Below are 24,044 nucleotides of genomic sequence, written 5' to 3'. Positions count from 1 at the left end.
TAAAGCAGACTTACGATCTCAGAACCCTGGGTTTTCCACATCACAGATTTTATCACGATATGTTATCGTTTATTTATGTCTTTGTATTTAAGGTAAAGGATGGATATAACCAAAGTAGCCTTGTGCTGAGTTGCACCCTCAACGCCTAGCACGATGACTTGGCATGCGATAGGTGTTTGTTAGGTACTTGTTTAATGAAGGAATGAGTAAATTAATCTGATGGACTCTTGAACTGTCAATGTCTCCCAGGGAGATAAATCATTTTTTGAGGATTATAAAATGTTAGGAATGATTATGAATGTTGAGACTATATCATCTGTCTGAAAATACATGTAATCATAACTATGTTCTATTGATAACGAATATCAATAAGTCTGGATGTACCTAATGTTCTTGAGAATAAAGAGGAAAGAGAAAACATAGGAAACACCCCCATGAAAAGTAAACTTCAGGGACTTCCCTGGTGGCGCAGTGGTTAAGAATCTGCCTGCCAATGCAGGGGACATGAGTTTGATCCCTGGTCTGGGAAGATCCCATATGCTGTGGAACAACTAAGCCCATGCGCCACAACTAATGAGCCTGTGCTCTAGAGCCCACGCGCCACAACTACGAAGCCCGCGCACCCTAGAGTCCGCGCGCCGCAACTACTGAGCCTGCGTGCTGCAACTACTGAAGCCGTGTGCCTAGGGCCGGTGCTTCACAAGATGAGAAGCCCACGCACCACAACGAAGAGTAGCCCCCGCTCGCCGCAACTAGAGAAAGTCCACGCGTAGCAACTGAGACCCAACATGGGGGAAAAAAAAAGAAAAGTAAACTTCATTGAAACTGTTCTGCTAAGTGCATTGACAGCTTAACTCTAACCTGGTTTTACAAATAACACACAGATGTCCATGCTGAAAAGCTTAACATCAGAGCAATAGTAATATTCACAAATAAAGTGGTAAGTAAATGAGAGAGAAGATTCATTTGTTTTCATTTTCTTTCAGGTTAAATTATAATTTAAGCCTTAATGTTGAAGTCATACATAGTATACCCTTTAATTCAGAGCACAGAGCAGAGCCATACCTGTCAAAAGAATCTGTGGCTACTTTGTAGAGATAAATAAAGAGTTTACTGCAGTGCCGTAGAGTGGGTGACACTGAATCCATCAAGATTACGTCTTCCTCTAGAAGTCTTTGAAATGGCTGTGTATTTGAGGGGAAGACATTCATGGGGCTTATTTTTCTTAGGTCTGAGAAACAGCCAAGAAATCGAACGGCATCTGCCAACTTCTCATACTGAATCTCTGTTTTGAAGAAATGAGAGTTGGCCGGCTCATAGCGCATTGCTGCAGTCAATGTGCAGAACACAGTGTGGAGAAGTTCAAACACTTGATTCTGGTTCACTTTCTCCCAGCCATTCTTGGGTGGTGAGCTCAAAGATCTTTCCATAGCAACAAGCAAGGACGTAATGTACACAAATCCTCCAACTTTCCTAAAAACTGTTCTTGAACGATGGCTTTCTCGAAGGACTGACAGGAGGGCCTACAGGGGACAAAGAAACAACACAAACAAAAACAAACTTATCATTCAAATTAAAGAAAAATAACCGTACATGAATGTCAAAGGGGAATGCCATTCTGTGAACATCTGATATGAGTATTTTTGTCATTTACCGAATAAGCAGTCTTATGAAGCATGCCAAATATTTTGCTAATTAAAAAGTGCCATATTAAAAGCAGAAGATCATTTTAGAAAACACTATCGCATATTGCTTTTGACAGAATAATGGATATATCCAAATCCTGGCTGAAAAGCTTTCCCTATATATTTGATGAATAATGACATCAATGAATTCAGTGATTTTTACAAAGTAATTTTATTAAATAAGTAAAATACATATTCGAGTATAATTTTACACAATCATGAAAACTTACAACTGTGTGTATACAAAATGATTTATTCTAGAAAGGATTAGAGAGACGATCAGGGAAGCCAAGGGCTGAAGTATTCCGATTCATGTAAAATGACCATATCCCGATGCTTTGGAAAGAGCAGTCACTTCAGAGGAGTTATTAGACATTCTCTCTTGCAAAGTGAACTGTGGCTTGAGGGCTGAAAGCATGCTCTTTCCCAGAATAGCTCTTAAGGTCAAACAGGTAAAACCATCTTTTATAACTATCAGTTATCTTCTGAACTGTCATACTTTTAACATAGTTTATTATTAAAAATAACACATTATAAAATTACTTAACATTTTATGGGGCACTTACTATGTATTAGGTACTTCTTTAAGTGCTTTAATACATTAGCTTATTTAATTCTCTCAATAATCCTATGCATTGGACACTATTATTATCCGCACTTCAGAGATGAAAAATTGAGGCCCCACGTGGTTAAATAATTTGCCAAAGGCTTATACAATGGCAAAGATAGGATTTAAACCCAGGCAGTCTGATTCCCCTATTCATGCACTTAACCATGAAGCTATACTGCCCCAAAGAACAATTCGAAATCTGTTTGCAGATACACAGGCTCTTTTTCCCTGTTTCAGCAACTGAAACACCATGAGAACCTAATTTTGCTTAAGACACAATTTACAATCTTCCCAGTCATTACATTTGAAAAGGCCATTTTATTAAAATATCTCATACATTTCTAATAGTATTTGCAAAAGGGAAAAGCTAAATATTAATATATATAATTACCTTTTTCAAATATACTATTGATACTTTAGAAATTATGAGATTCCACTGTACATACCTATACCTTATTATTTTAAAAGACAGAAAATGTACAATCTGTGTATGTAAATAAAATTTAGAAATACAGTGTATTCCTTCCATTATTCTGCAAGCAGTAAGTTTCCATTTTGTTTCCGTATCTTCTCAAATTTAATAAACTGTACTTGTAATATCAACTCCTATTTACAACATGACTTCATAACTTTTTGTTATTTTTAAGCATCTTATAACTTAGCCTGAAGGTTAAATGCAAGGGCTAGAGTTAGAACGCTTGGGTGGAAATTTTGACCCCAACATTAAAAAGCATTTCACTACGGTCAGTTACTTAACCTTTCTGTGCCAGAGTTTCCTCTTATGTAAAATCTAGACAATAATAAGAACTTACTTTACAGGAAATACATGTAAAACCCTTAGCAAAGTGCCTGGCATAAAAACCCATAACCATCATCATCTTCAAAAACACACTGGGGAAAAACTGGACATGTATTATTTTACATATGAGGAAGCACGAGTTAAGAGTCAAAGTAATATGTACAAAATCGTATCGCTGGTCAGAATTATGATAGGGGTCAGAAAAACAGTGCTTAATAATCCTTAGTCCAAAAGTACTCTATGTTGTGTGCTTCTGGATAAGTTCACCTCCTACTGCCTCAAAACTGGTTACTCTGTTGGCACTGTGACATTATCACAGCATAATCTCAGTATCTGAAAATTTCAAATACCATGAATAACTTAATATCCTGCTTAAATCAATAATTAATGATAATGTAGCAAATGCCAAAGCTACAAGGAGATGTAGATGCTAGGTGGTTAATTAGGCAAAACCATCAGCTACATATTAACTCCATTTGCATAAATCTAATGCTTACAATTCAAATTTGTACATTGGCAGAATTATAAAATACTACATATTACAAATTAAACTACATAGGTCTGTGGTTGTCTCAACTGAATGGAGACCGTGAGAAGCAATTCTGAATGAAGCAAAAATGGAAACTGAAACTGGAATCCCAAATCCTCCTCGCTGCCTTCCAACACTACTTCATGCCCTCAAAGCAGTGGAATGCTGGAGCCAGCTCATACCGGTCATGAGAGCCAACAGTTTTATTTTTGGAATTCTGCATACCAGTTGTTAAAAACATAACCATAATTAAAAATTAAGTTCTATAAATTTAAAACTAAATTAATTATTTTAAAAACAAAAGTAATAAATACTCAAAACTCTGTACTTCTTAGTTATTTTCTATATTTTATTATTATTTGTGGCCTTGAGATATTATACAATGGGGAACTACTGTACACCTCTTCCCAAGCCACATTCAGTAACACATTAGTTGCCTGAAACAGGTCACAGTGGGAGTACTGACACCATGGAAATCAGTAAATGCAGCAATATCAGGACCTGCTCCTGTCTTCCTCCTGTCTCAGAGTCAGTTATCACCATTTATCAGAACAGCACTGTTTTAAAATTACAGGTCAGTTAATCGCCTCTTGTTGGCTTTATCTACCAATATTTTACAAATCCAATTACAAAGGTACCAAGAAAGGAGGAAAATGTATGTTTAAAAAGTTGGCAACCTTAACAACTTTTGAAGGCGCTTGTTTTTACCCCAACAATCCCCTCAAATATACAAATGTTCCTCAATATTGATATGCATGTAGATGTCTTCCTTGTCTAAGAGATAAATTGTGGTCAGATTATTCTTGCTTTTAAGTTAAAATGCACACTCAAAATTGTCATTATGGGAATTCCCTGGCGGTCCAGTGGTTAGGACTCCGCGCTTTCACCGCCAGGGCCTGGGTTCAATCCTTGGTCGGGGAACTAAGATCCCACAAGCCATGCAGCCAGGCCAAAAAAAAAAAAAAAAAAATGTCATTATACTCAAAACAGGATGAAACATACAACAGCATAAAGAAAAACACACAAATTTCTCATTATTGATGAGAAATTAACTGAATAAAGCAAAAGTTTAATAAAAGAAATACATGATTCTAGAAGGGAGCTATACTTCCTGTCATGTCTGTGGCAGGAACAGGGTGAGGGTCTCAGGAGAGAGAGTCAGAGGCAAAAGAGACAGCTGTCGTCCCCAGGGCCCTTGGAGGCCAGGTTAGAGACAGTGGCCTTTCTTCAGTTATTATTTTGACATAATTTTAGACTTGAAGAAAAATTGCAAGAATAGTTCATAATAGTTTTAAGTCATTTAACAACAGCCACAGATTGTAGTAGCAAAAAATCATACCAACACACTTATCAAACTTACTCTTAGGATGTCAGTCTTCAGCTGCAGTTCTGTTGGTGGGGCTGAGTGCATCAACCCCAGGAGCGTGCCCATGTCATCATCCCCATTTGGAGAAAGCACCAACCGCTGGATCATCGTCAGGGCATGCTGCCGACATTGCGGGTACCTTACTATATTATGCGCACATCTTGCGCCTCCAAATTCTCGAAAAATTCCTTGCAGGAAGGAGAAAAAAGAACAATATGGGCTAACTTAAAACATTCTAAGCCGAATGAATTAAAACCTGATCTTTTTGTAGACAGAGTAACTCAAAAGAATGCACATAAAACCCACCCAGCTATTTCACTTTTTAAATTACAATAGAAAAATCTCCTTTTAAATTTACAATTACAATACAATACAATACAAAACTGTGGGTTGTCAGCAAAGGCAGATACAAATTTTCTGTAGATTTCCTTTATGCAAGAATGCCCTGGGGCTTCCCTGGTAGCTCAGTGGTTAAGAATCTGCAACTAAGCCCACGCGCCACAGCTACTGAAGCCCGTGTGCCTAGAGCCTGTGCTCTGCAACAAGAGAAGCCCACACACCTCAACGAAGAGTAGCCCCTGCTCACTGCAACCAGAGAAAAGCCAGAGCGCAGCAACGAAGACCCAACGCAGCCAAAAATAAAATAAATAAATTTGAAAAAAAAAAAGAAAAGGAAAAAAGAAAAAAAGCATGTCCTGGTATGGTCAACATGTCCAACTTCTCCAAATCTAGACTATTCGGAAATTTCATAGGTAGATACCAAAGAGGCCAATATTTTTATGTAGAGGCTTTACTGAACAATACTTGAAATCAGTTTAGTAAAAGGCTTTTAGATGAACAATATCCCAAATAAATGAGGTTTAAACTGAACAAGGCTTCTAAAACGATAGCAAGAAAACAATGGAATAAGTTATTCTGCAATGAGAAAAATTACAAGGAACCAAACTTTTTTAGTTAGTAGAGCACACAAACAAAAAGAAGACAAACGTTATAACAGAAAGCATTAGCCACTGCACTGTCCCAAAGGCTTTATGTAGATTGATTTATTTAATCCTCACCCCCTACTACACAGATGAACATATAAGACACGCAGAAGTTGAGTAACTTCTCAAGAAGTTGAGTGGCCAAGGTCCGCCATACAGCTAGCAAGCAGCCAGCAGGATTTATGCCTGCATAGACGCGTTCTATAGCCTGTGCTTTTGACCATGAATGATACTATTCTTATGTCAAATACCATCTTTTGAGTATATAGAAAAAAAAATGGCCCAAGTGATCTAAATCATCAATTAGTATTTCCTCCAAAGTAACTGTTCTATCCTTTATGCTTTCAGAGTACCTTGTACATGCCACTATTGTAATAGTTTGTATCAAACAGTCTTAGTATTATTTGCTTAGATATTTGGTCCCCCATTAGAATTTGATTTCCTTCTGGCCTGTGTTTCGAAAAATGTTTCCTGAAGGAATAAATGTCAAGTATATTTTGTGGAAGTGGCCACTGCTCTCTCTATTTAGTGACTTTCTATTTGCTAACTTCATAAGAATTCTATAACCTTGAAGTGAGTGTAAGTCATGTGCTTGAGATTTAGCACATGGAAGGCCAGGTTTACTTACTTCCTGGTTGTCAGGTAGTGCCCATTAGACAATCATAATGGCTAATAATTTTTTGAATACTTACTATGGGTGAAATACTATTTTAAGTGCTTGAGATCACACAGCTAGTAACATCTTTCTTAACAAGGAAAAGACAGTCAATAAGAAAAGAACTTTGTGAAAATGTCTGGCACGCTGGGAGATGGATTAAGTGACATTTGGTCTTACAGGGTCAACTCTTCAGTGGAATTGTTCAGTCTCTTCCTATGTAACTCTAGATCATGTCATAAAAAGCTAATTTGCCAAATTGTTAGTACATCCTCATTACATTTCTGACTATTTCAGCTAACTAAACTTAGTTAGTGGAAATAAGGAGATTATGATACCACAGACAAAATGTTAGTATCATACCCATTAAATTTTATCATACTTATTGTTTATATTACCTTCTAAATTCATTCAACTCTGTACTGGCATTTACCAAAACTGTACTTAAATAGTTACTTATACAATTATGTGTTTACATCTTTCTTCATCAGGCTGTAATTCCTTTGAGGCAAGAATTATCCTTTTTTTTTGGGCTGCGATGGGTCTTCGTTGCTGCGCGCGGGCTTTCTCTAGTTGCCGCGAGCGTGGGCTACTCTTCGTTGCGGTGCACGGGCTTCTCATTGTGGTGGCTTCTCTTGCTGCGGAGCATGGGCTCTAGGCGCGTGGGCTTCAGTAGTTGCACCACGTGGGCTCAGTAGTTGCAGAATGCAGGCCCTAGAGCGCACAGGCTTCAGTAGTTGTGGTGTGTGGGCTCAGTAGTTGCAGTGCACGGGCTCTGGAGCACAGGCTCAGTAGTTGTGGTGCGCGGGCTTAGTTGCTCCGTGGCATGTGGGATCTTCCCGGACCAGGGATCGAACCCATGTCCCCTGCATTGGCAGGCGGATTCTTAACCACTGTACCACCAGGTAAGTCCAAGAATTATCTCTGCATTTTGAACGTCTAGCATGGTGTCTAGGACACACGATATATTTTAAATATGTTGCATATTGGGCTCCTCCGCATTCAGGCAAATAGGCATGCATTTGTGTGTTTGCTAGTTCATTTATTTGTTCATTAACTCATTCATTTCTAGCTTGCCATAACACTTAAAATACAATTCAAGTTCCTCAGCATGGCCTAAAAAAGCTCTATATGATCTGGGCTCAGCCTACTCATGTGAACTCACCTCCTCATCGCTTATTCCTTTCAAGCTGTATTGACATTGGTGCCTGGGAGGTTTCTGACACTGGCTAAAATTTTAAGTAATCTTTTTCAAAAGCAAGTGTGATATTTTATAAATACAGGTGGACCGTTTATTAATGACAGGTAGAAAAAGATTGAAGAAAAGTTGAGATTAAAGATAAACAAAAGATTTACTGAATCCATTTTTACCTGGGAGAGGCAAGTTTTATTCTTTTCAGTATTTCCCTAAGGTTGTAACATTATAATACTCTGACTTGAATTACTAAATAATTAAGAGAATCACCATGTTTTGGAAAATATTTAAATAAGCAAAGTTATTTGATGAAGAGTCTGCACTATATAAGTAAAAACACAGAAAAAGAATACTTCAAACACAAGGCATACAATAAAATATAAGAATATATTTTGAAGTAATAATAATGTTATATATTTTGTCATTCATAAACTTAGGAAGGTCAAAAGTATTGCATTTCTAGAGATACGATGGTGCCATCACTGAATCAATAGTTTTTCCTCTAAGTGACAGGAGCATTTCAGAAGCAAGAATCATTACAGAAGACAAACCAGAGGTAATATCCTCCCAAAGCATTTGCTAGAAAATTTTCTAATTACCTGCATTTGTGTTTGATCCTTGAAGAAGCACTGTCAAGGTCTCCATGACCAACAAAGCCAGGTGTTTTTGGTCTTCAAATGAACTATTATTTCTTGAGTCCCCTAGGAAAAAAGAATTAAAGGTCCAAATCACAGAAGTTATAAGCTTATTTTTTTCTGGATTTAGGATTTTTTAAATAATTTAAAAAATAATTCCTATCACTTTTACCATCAACACAACTTACATAATACAGCCTTTAAAAATGATACACATGTCTACCAGCTACCAAAAGTGAAGTCAAAATCAATGTTTATAGATTTCATTTTGGTGTGGCTACAAAGCTAGAGCTACCTAACAAATATTAAAAAGGAAAATGCCAATCAAAGTAAAATGTATCCTTCTCACAGGTGCTTTCCTAATCAAGGAGGTCAACGGAAGAATGCTAGATTTTTAATGCACCAAAGAGAATGAAAAGTTTATGAATAGCGCTGTCTATTCAACTTGCATTAATTCATTCAACACGTTTAATACTAAGTGGCAGATACTACTATGCTTTAAACAGATTTATCAGAAAGGACGAAAAACCTCAAATTTAAGGTACCTAATGATAATTCATATGTGTATACATAATATCACTAAAGAGATGTATTTATTTGCTCTCTATAATTAAAAAAAAACGTTTCAAGGCACCTAAACATCCCAACTGTTTCTAGAAGCTTTTTTTATTCCCTCTTAGAAACAAAGTAGTAGACATTGGTCACGTGGATCATAAATGTTTTCCTCAGTTTTTACCTTAAATTCTCTTCCACCACAACATATTTCTGTCCCCCCCAACCCCCTGCCTTTCCCCAATTCCCTAATAGAGGTTGAATGAACAAGTTAACTTGTGGGAAACATTCACAAGGATCTCATAATAATGCACATTACTAAGTAATTCAAATCAATAAAAAAATGACAGGCAAAACGTGAACAAAACACCCTGCTCAAACCCCTTTGTCAAATAAAAATAAAATTATGGAAAGTGCTTTACCTTGTTCATTTAGTGCCTGAGTTGGATCCTTCAAGAGGGCAGCATATTTGTGCAAAAGGTTTACCATGACCTCCAGAAGGCCCACCTCCCTGAACACGTCTTTAAATATGTAGTCGTGTCGTGTAAACTTAAGAAGTGTTTTCATTGCAATAATGCTACAGTGGTAAGAAGAGCTAGATTTTAAGAGGATGCTAACACTAATAAGTTCTTTACAAGGGATATAATTTAAGCTAAAAACGACGAACTCCAGCATCTCGAAGTATTTGTTTTGTACTTCTGGGAGTTTAGAAATCTTTTCTGCAAACTGTGACAGTGTGTGCTGTGACTCTAGGATGAAATAATTGGCATTGTCAGCCATGTAAATATTTGTGATGGCATCAAGAATGATGTGGGCAAGGAAGTTGGTTTTTGCTTTTAAAAATGCATTCTGAAGAACTGCAAAGGCCTGGATGTTTCTCACACTGTGACCTAAAATAGAAAACAAGAACACAAAAGTCAGTGCTTTGTGATATTTTCATCGTGGCAAACAAGTCTATTTATTTATTTATTTTTAAAATATGGAATTTAATAAATTTATTTATTTTTATTTATTTATTTTTGGCTGCGTTGGGTCTTTGTTGCTACATGCAGGCTTTCTCTAGTTGTGGCAAGTGGGGGCTACTCTTCATTGCGGTGTGCTGGCTTCTCACTGCGGTGGCTTCTCTTGTTGCGGAGCAAGGGCTCTAGGCACGCGGGCTTCAGTAGTTGTGGCACATGGGCTCAGCAGTGTGGCTCGCGGGCTCTAGAGCGCAGGCTCAGTAGTTGTGGCGCGTGGGCTTAGTTGCTCTGTGGCATGTGGGATCTTCCTGGACCAGGGCTTGAACCCCTGTCCCCTGCATTGGCAGGCAGATTCTTTTTTTTTTTTTCTTTTTTTTTTTTTTGGTAAGCAAAATAATATCTTTATTTTTTTTAATTTAATTTAATTTTTTTAACATCTTTATTGGAGTATAATAGCTTTACAATGATGTGTTAGTTTCTGCTTTATAACAACGTGAATCAGTTATACATATACATATGTCCCCATATCTCTTCTCTCTTGCATCTCCCTCCCTCCCACCCTCCCTATCCCACCGCTCTAGGTGGTCACAAAGCACCAAGCTGATCTCCCTGGCAGGTAGATTCTTAACCACTGTGCCACCAGGGAAGTCCCAAAACAAGTCTATTTAAACAGACTATGAATTGTAACATCTATCAACTATTTACTAAGAATACATCCTGTTTTCACAAAAGGTCTTCTTTGTTCAGGTTCAGTCATTTAATTAAAAATAAATAACACTACTTAAGCTTTTAATGCAGCATTATGAATATTCTGATTCCAGAATAGTATATATTGAAACATCAGACTGTTTTAGAAAACATAAAGCAAATTATACAGGTCTAGGCTTCAGAGTTTGGAAATGTGCAGGAGTGTCATTTTTATTATCTGTAAGGTTGACCTTGACTATAAGAACAGTTACCTCTCAATGTGAAAAGGCTTTCAGGCTGAAGAGATAACAGGCATAAGAACAGCAAAAATGGCAGCAGGAAAACAGGAGGGGAAAATAATTCTCTAAGTTCCAGTTTTACATTTTTAAGTATAACATTAGAACTTTCATGAAATTTTAATTCGGAAATTTATTTTGTTTTCAAGCTGGAAGTGTAATTTGTTTACATACGTATTTGTTAAAGCAATTTATGGCCAGCTACTAGCTATATTTATAAATATCTGATTTTCAAACACACCAACTGGAAAAAACAAAAATCTGTATATAATAGCTCTTGTGAGGAAAATTAGTGACAATCATTATAAAGAAATTAACATAGGAAATATGTGAGGCAAATGAAAACAAGCGTTTGTCTGTAAAAACTGTCCCCAGGTTCACAACCATTAGGAATATAGAGCATTTGCAATAGTGACCAAACAGTTAACACAGAGCCTTACAGAATCAGCTGCATTTTAGAAAGAGGATAAACACAGAATGAGGAAAAATATAAAATGGGTTAGAAAGACTGCTCAGAAATTCTGGTTTGGACATTATCTGTATAATGCAAAGATTTTTTAAAAATCTTCAGTTTATATGTGACTTTAACTTTCTGTTTGTTTATAACATACAATTTTATTCCATGTGTGCCAAATGTCAAATCCTTACTTCCAGTTCCTTATTAATGTGATGCTTGCTCTTTTTGAGTACATCTTTACTTTTTATTACCTGCAGGTAGTCAAAAACCAAGCTTTGATAGACTGATGAACATACAAATGTACAAGTCTGACTACGTGTGACTAATAATGTTAAAGAATAACTCTAATCAATATTTTGCATCTTTGGGCTATATGACAATATCAATTCTCACCATAAAGAAAGGAGTTAGAAAGAGCTGAACTTAGGGTAATGTGGGAAAATTTAGATTTTTCCGAGTTTAATTTTCATGATCTGGTTTTAAGCGATGTCACTGACAAAAGATAAGGCATATTAACCACCAACCCCCAAGAGCTGAACCGAACACAATGTGTAAAAATACACACAATTAAAAGTCAAATGTAAAATGTGGTAATCCTTGCTTATAAAGATAACAGTAGAAATGGAGTGGTCAGAGGAATTTTGGCTCTTTGTAATTTCTTTTTACTTACAGTAATGAATCTGCTCTGATTCATTACTTACTCCTTAATCCCCTTTGCTATCCAATTCATCTAGGGGCCATTAGCAAGGAGTTAAAGTAGGTTGATCAGAGTAAATGACCACGGAACATCAAGACTAACTGGTCTCCAAGAGCAGCTTCAAGAGCAGAGCATTTTAACCAACGGAATAACCAATCAGTCTTATACTAACATGTAAAATTCAATCATTCCTGTGACTAATCCAGAAACAGATTTTGTAATATTATTTCCAAATTTAGTACACCTTATATACAATGAAACTAAACAGAATCTAATAATTTGGCTATCAGGAAAAACGATCTAAAGGAATGTCAGAACTCTAATTCCAAAATTAGTGGCATACACATTTGAAGTGTTGACGGTATCAGGAGTAATTATTCAGGACTGTCATAGCCATTAAATTCCTACAATATTTAATTGGGAAGGGAGCATAATTAAATCTAAAAGATAATTAAAAGACTGCTCTATATGAGACAGGAATATCCCCTAAATATTGACACATAAATGCTCTAATATTTTAACTAAACAGATGTATCCTGTATAAGTTTCAAAATTTGCATTAACTGACTAAAATCTGTTTAGCACACAAATAACTAAAATAAGAGTAAAGTAAGGAAATCATTCTAACAGATGACAATCACCATCTCATTACTCTCAAGTCTATATAAGCAGGAACAAAAGAAACGAATTATTCTAAGGTTTAGAAGAATAAGTGTATATACAACAAAGAATAGAGCTTTCCTATTTTCAGAATCTAATGTAAAAGTGAACGCTTGAAAAAAGAGCCTACATGACACAAGCATGAGCAAAATGTAAAATGAAGTAAGAATAAAGGTCTAAATAAAGAAATGCAAGCGTTCATTCAGTAAACAGACACTGAATATTGTTTTTCAGATTCCAAGTCACCAGAGTTAGATTCCATACAACACTGCAGAGGATGGCTCTGAGGAGAAGAGATGAATAGAAAGGGGAACAGTTACAAAGACCCCTCTGGTAATGCAGGTGAGTGATCTGCACAGCCTCAGCTAAGGTAGTGGCAGTAGGGCTGTTACCAGAAGGGAGGAAATTAATAAATGTTTAGGAAGTATAAGACAGAAAGTAACGAATGAATTACACATGTGAGTGACCAATCAGAATGACAGCTGGCTATAGACAATCCTCAGGGTTATATATACTCCCGCAAGCCAGCTGAACATCAGCCCTGGCCACGTTCGCATCCAATACAAAGTGAACCAGAAGAGATAAAAAGCTCTCAAAAGTAAACCCATGATGAACAATGCAAGGCACTTTGGTTACTAGCGTGAACAAAAATACGAGAAAGGAAAAAATACATTATCCTTTTATATTGGTTAATGTGTTACGAGAATTAATGTGTTACAAGACAATGTTTGTAAAGGTGAAGCCACAGAAGAGTTCTGAAAAAGACAGGTATGGTCTTTTTTTATGAAGAGATATATTCTCTATTAAACATGTATTAAAAGCACTTGCTGTGTTTAGGGAACAAATTTGGAAGCTATGGAGAGCTATGAATTACAGAGTACAACCTTGCAAAGATGTTTCTAGCATAGTTATGGTAAAAAACCACCATGGAGTCGTTATTAAACAGAAGGACTGCTACATTTTTCTTTAATTTCCTTCTTTAGAAAAATCTATCTGCTGGTGAGGATACAAAGTTTTATAAAAAGCTTTTGCTATATAATATAGAAACAGGAGTCATTTTCAAGCTTTAACATACATACACAGATACATTTACCAGCTTCACTAATAACTCAGTCTACTTTTTCTTTTAAATTTTATATTTCTATACTGTTTCACTTGACCTAAAATCAGCAGTAAAAATAAGGTAGGTAAACTGTTTCTATGTACAGAGCAATATAAGGCAGATATATTTATGTTTTCCCTTTTAAATGTAATTATCAATGAATGGGTACAAATTCCTTGGTAACAGGAATTTTCTTTTCATAGATAATGAAAGGGAAACCAGTGAAGTCAAAGAAAATATTCCCCAAAGTACCCCTAAGAAATAACTGACAAAAAGTATGATAGTGTCAAATATATCAGAATATACACAGCTCCAACTTATAAATAGTCCAGACCAAAGAGTTAAAATCTGTAAAGGACTATCATTGCCTCATTCTATCAATGTTAAATAAACATGGCCTCATCACAGCTGGATTTCCTCATCTCCATTCCTGTGCAATAGTCCATTATCTCTTCTATAAACTACAACAAGTAATCCAAAATGAAATTAAAAAAAACAATTTTATTCACAACAGTATCAAAAAGAATAAAATATTTAAGAATAAATTTAACAAAAGAACTGGAAGTTCTATACAATGGACACTATAAAACTTTGCTGAGAGAAAATACTAGGACCCAAATAAGGGATAGTTGTATGCTCATGAATTGAAGGACTCAATACTGTTAAGCTGTCAAGTCTCTCCAAACTGATCTACAGATTCAATGTACTCCCAATGAATATCTCAGCAGGCTTTTTTTTTTGTTTTCAATAATTGACAAATTATTAAATTCATATGGAAGTTCAAAGGACCTAGAATAGCCAAAATAATTTTGAAAAGGAAGAACAAAATTGGACAACTTAAATGACTCTATTTCAAGACTTTAAAGATATAGCAGCAATCAAGACCATACAGTATTGGCTTAAGGACAGACACATTAATGGAGCAGAACTGAGAAAGAGTTCCAGATGTATCGTTATATAATCTTTTTCAATAAAGAGTCCTAGCACGTGTGCATATCCGTATCGGGAAAACAAACAAACAAACCTTACTTCCTACCATATACAAAAATTAACTTGAAAGGTATCATAGACCTTAGTGTAAGAGTTAAAATATGAAACTCCTAGAAGAAATCAGGAGATCTCAGTGAATTTGGGTTAAGATTTCTTCAGTATGAGGCAAAACCCACAAAATATTTTAAAAGTGATAAATTTGGACTTCATCAAAATTAAAAACTTGTGATCATCAAAGATACTACCAAGAAAAGGCACATCAAGACTAAGAGAACATACTTACAAAATGTATGTATCTTATAAAGGACTTATCCAGAATATCTGAAGAACTCTTAAAATTCCAATAAAACAAACAATCCTATCAAACATTAGACACAGAGATCTGAACCAAAGTAGAGACACAAACAGCAAATAAGAACACAAAAAGATGCTTGAAATATTTTAGAAAAGGCAAATTATAAAAAAGAATAAGATACTATTACATACTTGAATATCTAAAATTAAGACTAATAACACCAAGTGTTTCTGAGGATGTAAAGCAAACTTTCATACATAGCTGATGTGAATGCAAAATGGGACAGCCACTTTAGAAAATAGTTTGGCAGTTTCTCATAAAGTTAAACATACATCTACCATATGAATCAGAAATTCCACTGCTTGGTATCACCCCAAAGAAATGAAAACATATGTCCACACAAAGACTTGTTTTATACAAAAGTTTCTGGTACATTGATTCATGACAGTTAAATAAACACCATCAACTGTTGAATGGATAAACAAATTGCAGGATATCTAAACAATGAAATACTATCCAGCATTAAAAAGGAACTTCAGATATATGCAATAACATGGATAAATGTTGAAAATGAACAAAGCCAGATACAAGAAACTACATAATTTATGAGTCTAGTTTATGAAATTCTAGAAAGGGCAAAACCAAAGCAGATCGGTGGTTACCAGGGCAAGGGGATAATGAGGGGGGCACTGAATACAAAAAGGAACAAGGAAACTTTTAGAAGGATGGGAATATTCCATATCATGATTATGGTGGTGAGAGCACAACCACATGTATTTACCTAAACTCATCAAACTCAACACTTAAAATGGATACATTTTAATATATACAAATTATACCTCAATACTGCTGACAAAAAATAAAACACATTCCATATTCCCTTTATGTGGAATAGAACTATCTACTTTAGCCTGTATAATAACTCTACAAAGTAGGTCATGGGAAAGAGATAATTTTAAGTTATAAATGAAACTCAAAATGACCTAGCTTGACCCATTCATTTTATAGAATATTACATCAATGTTTCTGAAGAAGAAATTGATATCTAGAAAGGTTAGGTCACTCATGGTTACCTGAATTCTGACTCTTAGGGCAACATCCTTTCTAGCTAACCTTGTTTTCATAAACATGCTGCTGAATTCTCAAAATAACCCCCAGAGGTGCTAGGTTATGTACACATCATCCCTGTTATGGATGAGGAAAAATCAGGCAGACATATGAGGAAGGTTAATTTAGATGCATTAATTATCTCATTATAGTAGTGTAATTACAAAATTATACTACTGTAACTAAATATTACATCAGTGTTACAAGCAGACTGAGTAACCAAATGAAACAATGAAATCTAAAATAGGATGTATATTGCTGAGCTATTTTTAGTGTGAACTCATAGAAAGAGTTAATTGTAGAATACTCAAGCTAGAGTCTACGAATTAGAAGAGTTAATTTAATATTGTTCCTTAATATTAAATAAAATGAAGCCTTGAACTGCTCAGTAAGATATTCCCAGATTTTGCTTATTTAAAAAGTTCTGTATAACCTATACACTGAGGGTACATCTTATGGAAGTAAGTTTGACAACTTCAATCTAAGTTGTGACTTTTCAATATAATTTTCTCCAGTAAATTAAATTTAGGATATTCTAGTATATCTATTTATTCTCACTGACTTAAAAATTTATAACTGCTAGCTTCTATGTCATAAAATACATAGATAACGTACTGTGAAATTTAAATAACCAGACATTCTGATATTTTTTGGCTAGTTAAATTTTACATGCAAATATCATAATTGTATTGAATACTTAGTATGTAACAATAATGTGAAAGGAACTATTAGAGGCCTGTGGGCTCAGATTCTTTCAGAATGGTTATTATGCATTTAAAAAATGAAAATAAACAATAAAACTAGCTTGCACTCTTACATAATTGTTATTATTTATACAATAAATTTTCTTAGTAAAAGATCACTAGATGAAGAACCAAAGTTAGGAAATCTGAACTATAAAATTTATTCTCTGACCCAAAAATATGTAATGTAACTTCTCTGTACGTAGGTTTGCTTAAATAAAATATAAGCATGTACCCCTGTGTTTTCTATATACCTCTTATATAGAGACAGGTATAGAGATCAGAGTGTGAATCAAGTTCCATCCATATAAACTGGAAATGTGTGGAGTGTCAACATTCGACAGAGGCATGTTTGGATTATTAAACTGTTTGAATATTAAAATGAAATACTAAAATATAAATCGTACTGCTTTTAAAAATATTTTCATATTATTTTCAAGTATTTGATCTGCTAAAGACTGTCACTCAAGAAATTATACCATAGAAAGCACCAACTTTAATGAAAAACAGCATATTACCTTTCTATAAATAACATAAATAAAGAGCAATCAAAATCTGACTAATTCATTCTTTCTCTATTTCTCTGAGTGGCTCAGAATGGGGGCAAAAAAAAAAAAGACTCACCTTTGCCTGCAGGCTGAGGTACTGCAAATCCAGGCAATAAAAAAGGTGCCCCTGTGGTAATACCAGCTGGTTTTAGTTCACTGACACCATATGTTGTTAGGGAAGTTATCAGATTAACCAGATCTTTCAAGGCATCTTTGGATTCTGCCTCTTTTGCTTGTTCCAATCTAGGAAAAGTATAATTTAGCAAATATGTTTTCTCTTGTGTTGTATTTTCAAATTTAATACAGAAAGAAAATTTCAATTTTATATGCAATACATAAATGTATAGAGTACTACAAGAAGTTTCTTCTTACATTTTTTTCCTATATGACAACATACTATTTTTATAAATCTACAAATTTTATTATAAGATACGATGGTGCATTTGAAAGAAATTATACCAATAGTCAGGACACCTGATAAATGCTGATTTTGCCACTAACAGTATTATTTTAGGTAGATCACTAATCTTTGGTATAGAAAGTCTCTATAATATAAAAGGATTAGATTAAATATCGCTTAAGTTCCTTAAGGCTCTAAGGTTATAAAAGTTTCACTGTTTATAACCAAAAACCTTATCAACCATTTCTTTCCTAAGATATTTTCACTGTTAATTTTCTTTTTTAACATCTTTACTGGAGTATAATTGCTTTTCTCTGTTAATTTTAAAAAGTGAATTCCTTGGGAAGATTTGTAAGACTTTATCTGTATTTCATTAATTAATTCAAATACTCGCATTACAGTACATTTAAATAAACTTCTGAGAGTCTCTAACAATTTTTGAAAACAGTCTTAATTCCTTTAAAGTTGTCTTTTTTTAATGTGAAAAGTTTTGTTTTAATAATATTTTCATACCATACACAGAATGTTGTAACCTGTTTTTTTTCACTAACTAGTGTTATGCACATGCCTCTCCGTGTTAGTATAAACTCGCAATAGATATGCTTTTAATGGCTATGGAGAGCCAACCGTAGATTTGGGGAGTGGAGGGCGGGACAGCTAGTAGATACCAGAATTCAGGAGCACTAACATGCATAAAACTTTGTGTGCCTTAGAATTATATCTTTAGGATCAATAAACATAAGTGAAATTATTTTGTCAAAGAGTGTCAACATTTTTAAGGCTCTTGAATTCTCAAAGGACTGCATCAATTAGTAATGTGAATTAGTTATTTCATAAACTTTCATATGTCCTCGTTTGGAAATTAGGATATATATGCAAGATTATATTCTTGGGGGTTGCCTAGTATTAAGTAATGGCAATGAGGTCAAACTGGTGTTAGAAATAAAAAGTTTAGAAAATAGTGCTGGTTTACAGTAGATCAAATAATTTAAAAATAATTAATGGCCCAGGAACAAGTAGCAAGACAGGAGTATCTTCTTCCTAATAAACTTGTAACCAGCCATTTTCCCAGTATATACATGGAACATTTGGGATGAAAAAGGAGGCTAGTGAAACATTTTTAGACTGACATTTGTTTTATATATACATTTGTAATGTCTCATTCAGTCTACAAAATTATTCTTATTATTAACTACATTAATAATAACACTGGAGGTACTGATAAGGAAAATCAAAAATATAATTAAGGAAGAAGAATTTACACTTCAGGAAGATGTTAATTAGTTCAAACTCTTCTCCCTCAGCTACTAAAGATGAGCAGATTTCTTCTTCACATCTAACCATTGACTCCATGTTTGCAGCCTACATTTTCCAAATTAACTGTAAATTCATTCTTTGAACTCTCTTGACAGAACAGGAATAAAAAGAAGTGATTAAAGCTAAGAGGATAAAGTATACATTAAAAAAGTGATTGGTTGATTTCTTCTTCCCTATAACCCCAAACTACATTGTTTCCTTTGATGAAAAGACTGAGTAGAAATTTAAAATATATTCTTAAATTATGGGGTTTTACCTAAGCAAGAGATCACAAAGGAAACTGTATCCTTGCCATATCCGAAAATCATCCAAAAGAGTTTGGGAAACATCACTGGAATCTTTGAGGAAACAAGAAAGCCCAGCAAACATTTCAACAATTTCTAGGGGAGACAGGTCATCTGATTGCTGCATATTCTGAACACACGTAGATAAACATTCTTTTTCTGTAAAAATAAAGAATTGAATAAGTATATATATGTATAATTTGTCAACTGCTTAAGAAAATTTCCTTCATTCTTAACTGGTGTTTAATGAAACATTAAATTTTAGTGTATCTATAAAATATTGTAAGACAAATGTTACACATTCTAAAAGCAAATGTAAGATTCAAATTGATTGAGGAAGCTCTGCCTCTAAGTAGTAAACAAAGGGTAATACAGGAAATGTTAAAAATTAGTTGACATTTATTACAGTTTCTACATCATATTTAGATGTTTTACTATTCAACAAAATGACTGCCTGCTGCCATATGCTATTTTTGATCTTTATCAATATAGTAAAAAGTAGAAAAAATAAAAAAACTATCTTCTAAGTTTAAGAAGAAAAATCTACTAATTAGTTAAAAGTTCTAATTAGAGTGAATATAGACTACTGACATACAGAAATACTTAAGGAAATAAAATTTTAAAAATTATGTTTGTAGTATATATTTACTAGTTTAAAACACAGTTATACCCCATAATGACTTTTGGGATTGGAGGTGTTTCAAAGAAGACATTCCCTCTCTTACCTTTAATGAAATTTATTTGTCTTAAGAAACCCAGTGTCACGTAACAAAAACTAACAAGACTTAACATAAGAACGGAGGTAAGAAACACTGAATGACTCACTGACCTCAGGTAAGTGAACAGTTGTACTAAAAATTATTTTGAAAGATTCTTCAGTTTATGTGTATCTATATCTGTATCTATATAGATATAGATATATATACACACATCTATATATATATATACGTAAATGGACTATTTGAGATGCTACAACTGTCTCCTATTTCTCCTAATTAGACATTTTAAGGGATAGCTGACATATTTATATATGAGTTAAAACAGAATGGACAATTTCTCCTCAGTGCTGATAAACAATCTACCTAATTTTATTTATGCTGCATTGGACAGATTGTCTACTTATGAAATATCTTCAGAAAGACTTTAACTATAGCTTCTCAAAAACACTCTTTCTATTCAGCAAAAAAGGAGGGAAGAATAGGTTATGACATAGAACTTACATTATATTACAATTGATCATTTACATAACAAAGCAGTTATTTTAACTCTTGTAGATATCCATCATTTGGAACATGAGAATTTCTTACACCTGAAATGCCTCACAAACAAAAAATAAATTTTTTTTCTCCTGGCAAACATACTTTTAATTTAAAATAGAATCTTTGGAGAACTGAGAGATAAAAACAAATTTCCCATCATACGAGGAGAGAAAAGTGGAGGAAATTCAAAGCACCTAAAATGAATACATTATGAGATATTCACCGTGAATATACTTCACCACATTGACACTGAGACCATGACGGGATATGGTCATAAGGACTTCCCCGGCACTCTTCCTCCAAGGCAGGTTATAGGGAGGGCACCAAGAGGTTATTGCACTGAATAAAAGCTGGAGGTCGTCTTTTTGAGCCAGCTCCTCGGCCGGAGAAACAAAACTGCAGAGTTTCACTAAGATCTAAAGAACAAACAAAATATGTACATAAATAAATGAATGGTTGGGGAAAGGGAGGAGCTAGAAAAGGACTAGATCTGATTATTAAAAACCCTGAAAGTTCAGGGTTAGTCCTGAGCGATATCATTAAAGCCACAATGATGAGTGTTCTAACTTAGGCAACATTAAAAAAGACACCCACAATTTAGAAGTGTGTTATGGTTAAGACAGTTAATCACCTCTACTTTTATCAGCTTATTTTTTTTTTTTAAATGTTCTATGTTTACCATCCTCTCTTTACCGTGGTTTTTTTTTTTTTTTTTTTTGCATTGTTGCACCCTACCATGAAACGGAATAAATCAAAGGTTAACTTTCAAGATCAGCATTCTAGTTTTCTATTGATAATTTGGTTCCTTAATTCTTAGTTTGTCATAGGTGAAATGTAATTTTCTTCTCTAAAAGGAACAGTTTTACGGAGACAAGAAAGTAAAAATAGGTTTTTAAAAGTAAAAGTATTCTCAAATTGTTCCAACTTCTATACAAGTAGAAGGGGATATTAGAACTAAAAAATCATTTTAATTCAGAAGTATCAGTTATGTCTAGTTGCCAAAAATCTTCTAAAGCATGATTCAACACTTCTTAAACCCTGGAATAAGAACTTATTCCTTACCTATGGTTTGCAAAATACACACTGCACAAGTGTTTACAGCCCTAAGGGCCTGCTACTTGGGGAATGCAGCTATGGTTTCTGCCCTCAATGGACCTTTTACTTCTAATCTCGATTTGGTGTCAGAAAAAGTTAAGTTTTCTTCTCTGTGCTAAATTTTCTCATCTAAATATTTTTTAAACTTTATAAAATAAATAAAATAAAATTGGAGTATTTTAATATTTGTGGGGAAACTACTAAACAGAAAAATGTATTTGAAGTATCATGTTTTTTCCGAGAAAGCTAGGTCTTCCTTTTCCTATTTCCTTCAATGCAAAATTTTACTTAAATACAAGAATTTCTAATTCATAGCTGCCAAATATCAGGGAAAAAAATTAAGAATTCAGAGAAACAAAATATTTATAAAATCTGTAAGTACAGGCAATCCCCCCCACCAAAAAAATGTCTGGAGACACTGTTGGATACCGAATTTCCATTCATACATGTAACATGTGTATCTTTTTCCGTATCTGTTAAATGCAACAAAAAAGATATATGAAAAAAAGATAATCAATTGCAGCAAAAAAAGAAAAAAAAAGCTCAGAAGAGTGTATGGTTGATTATACTTTTTGTTGGTTTTCACACTACCCTTATGTGATTAGAGGGACAGATGTCATTTCTCTAATCTATAACATAAAAACAAACCTGAAAATAAAATACTTTTTTCCAAATCAAATCTTTGTTCTCAAAAATAAGCTGGATTTAATTCCTTGATGTTGACTCTTAAGATAACTAGTTCTTAATCTTCAAAGGCAAAAGGATTCTTAAAATAATCTAGTATAATCCTTTCATTTTACAGAAGAGAAAACTGAAGAGTCTACTCATTCCTCTTCGGCCCCTACACTAACCACTTCTATTTGTAGGGACTCTGTTATAAAGTTCAGCCAACTGTGGCAGAGCAGTAATTGGCCACATCAATGCAAATGCAAAAAAAAAAGCCTACATGAAGCAGTACCAACTGCTAAGGTCCCAGGAAACCATCTGTCACAAAATATAAACATAGGGATTTCATCTATCATAGACACTATGTGTTCTGAAAACATTTAATAAGTTGTGTCCATTGTTTTTCTAGACAAAATGATGAAAACAATGTCCAGCCTGCAATGAGGAAGTAAAAAAGGTAAGTGATGCACTAAAGGAGTACTGGACTAGGTGGTGGGAGAGCTGCGCTCTAATCACTGCCACGCATCTGCTGTGGATCGGTTTCCATAACTGTGAATGAAGCGTTTCCTTTACATTTTCTTTTGAGTTCCTTTTGGCCTTTAACATTCAATGATTCCAATATGCTAAAATGAATCCCACATTTAGTTCAAAGTCAGCACCCAGTGTTTTCAGATATAGAAAAAATTAAGTTTTAGGAAAAAAATCTCTGCTACTTATTTAGTGTTAAATATACAAAATTCAGCTTCCTCATGTTGTGTCTAAGCGAGATGATGCATGCTCACTAAACACTGTGGTCCTCATTTCATGATGTACGTAAGTCTAATCACCATGCTGCACACCTTCAACTTCAACAGTGCTGTAAGGCAATTACAGCTCAATAAAAGTGGAAGAAAAAAAAAATTCAGCTGCCATTTATTGCCTAAGGTATTAATTAGTTCTACAGAAGGGCTTTATTGAAATAGGGCTCTAGTCTGATTAGCAAAGACTAACCCACTCCATTCATCAGTGTCTTAAAATAGCTTTAATTCCTATGTGATTTACTCTTTTATTTATTCCCACTGCTCTTCTCATCCAATCTAATTGAGGGATTAGATAAACCTCAGGTCTAATCCCGTTTCTGCCATTCACTCACATCATCATTTTTGAGGAAAACAGAAGCTCTGAAGTCATGGATTGTCTTGTAAATTAACACGAGATAAGGGATGCTAAACACCAGCACAAAAGTATCTAATAAATCAAGTGTTCAATAAATGTTTTTTTGAATTAGCATTTTATTGATAATCTTGTCTTTTCCTTTCTAAACTGTCTGGGTCTCCCTCTTCCCGATCTTCATTGCTAGACCTCAACAAAGCCTGGAGCATTCCTGGAGCAACGACCCCAGTTACACCAGGTGTCATCAACATGGGTCCCCAACTCTACCGCACCTACTGCAGATCCACTGTCCTCTCTGTTCTCTCTTCCTACTCTCACAGG

The 24,044-nt window shown here is 34.5% G+C and overlaps 1 protein-coding gene across 10 annotated transcripts in view; it reads right to left on the bottom strand.

Annotated features, from left to right (window-relative positions):
* WDFY3 (WD repeat and FYVE domain containing 3) overlaps window positions 1-24,044 on the bottom strand; it is a 275,484-nt gene that overhangs the window by 126,740 nt on the left and 124,700 nt on the right. For all 10 annotated transcript variants that reach the window (XM_082391039.1, XM_082391040.1, XM_082391031.1 and 7 more), the window contains 7 exons: window positions 21,034-21,226; window positions 19,524-19,710; window positions 17,627-17,793; window positions 9,432-9,899; window positions 8,422-8,523; window positions 4,984-5,177; window positions 1,066-1,523 (listed from right to left, as the gene is read on the bottom strand). In XM_082391039.1, coding sequence (XP_082247165.1) covers window positions 1,066-1,523; window positions 4,984-5,177; window positions 8,422-8,523; window positions 9,432-9,899; window positions 17,627-17,793; window positions 19,524-19,710; window positions 21,034-21,226 — 1,769 coding nt within the window. The remainder of the gene's footprint in view (window positions 1-1,065; window positions 1,524-4,983; window positions 5,178-8,421; window positions 8,524-9,431; window positions 9,900-17,626; window positions 17,794-19,523; window positions 19,711-21,033; window positions 21,227-24,044) is intronic.

The sequence above is a fragment of the Balaenoptera borealis genome (assembly GCF_965194805.1).
Source record: "Balaenoptera borealis genome assembly, chromosome: 4".
Classification (NCBI taxonomy): domain Eukaryota; kingdom Metazoa; phylum Chordata; class Mammalia; order Artiodactyla; family Balaenopteridae; genus Balaenoptera; species Balaenoptera borealis.
This window is presented reverse-complemented; position numbering and strand designations above follow the sequence as displayed.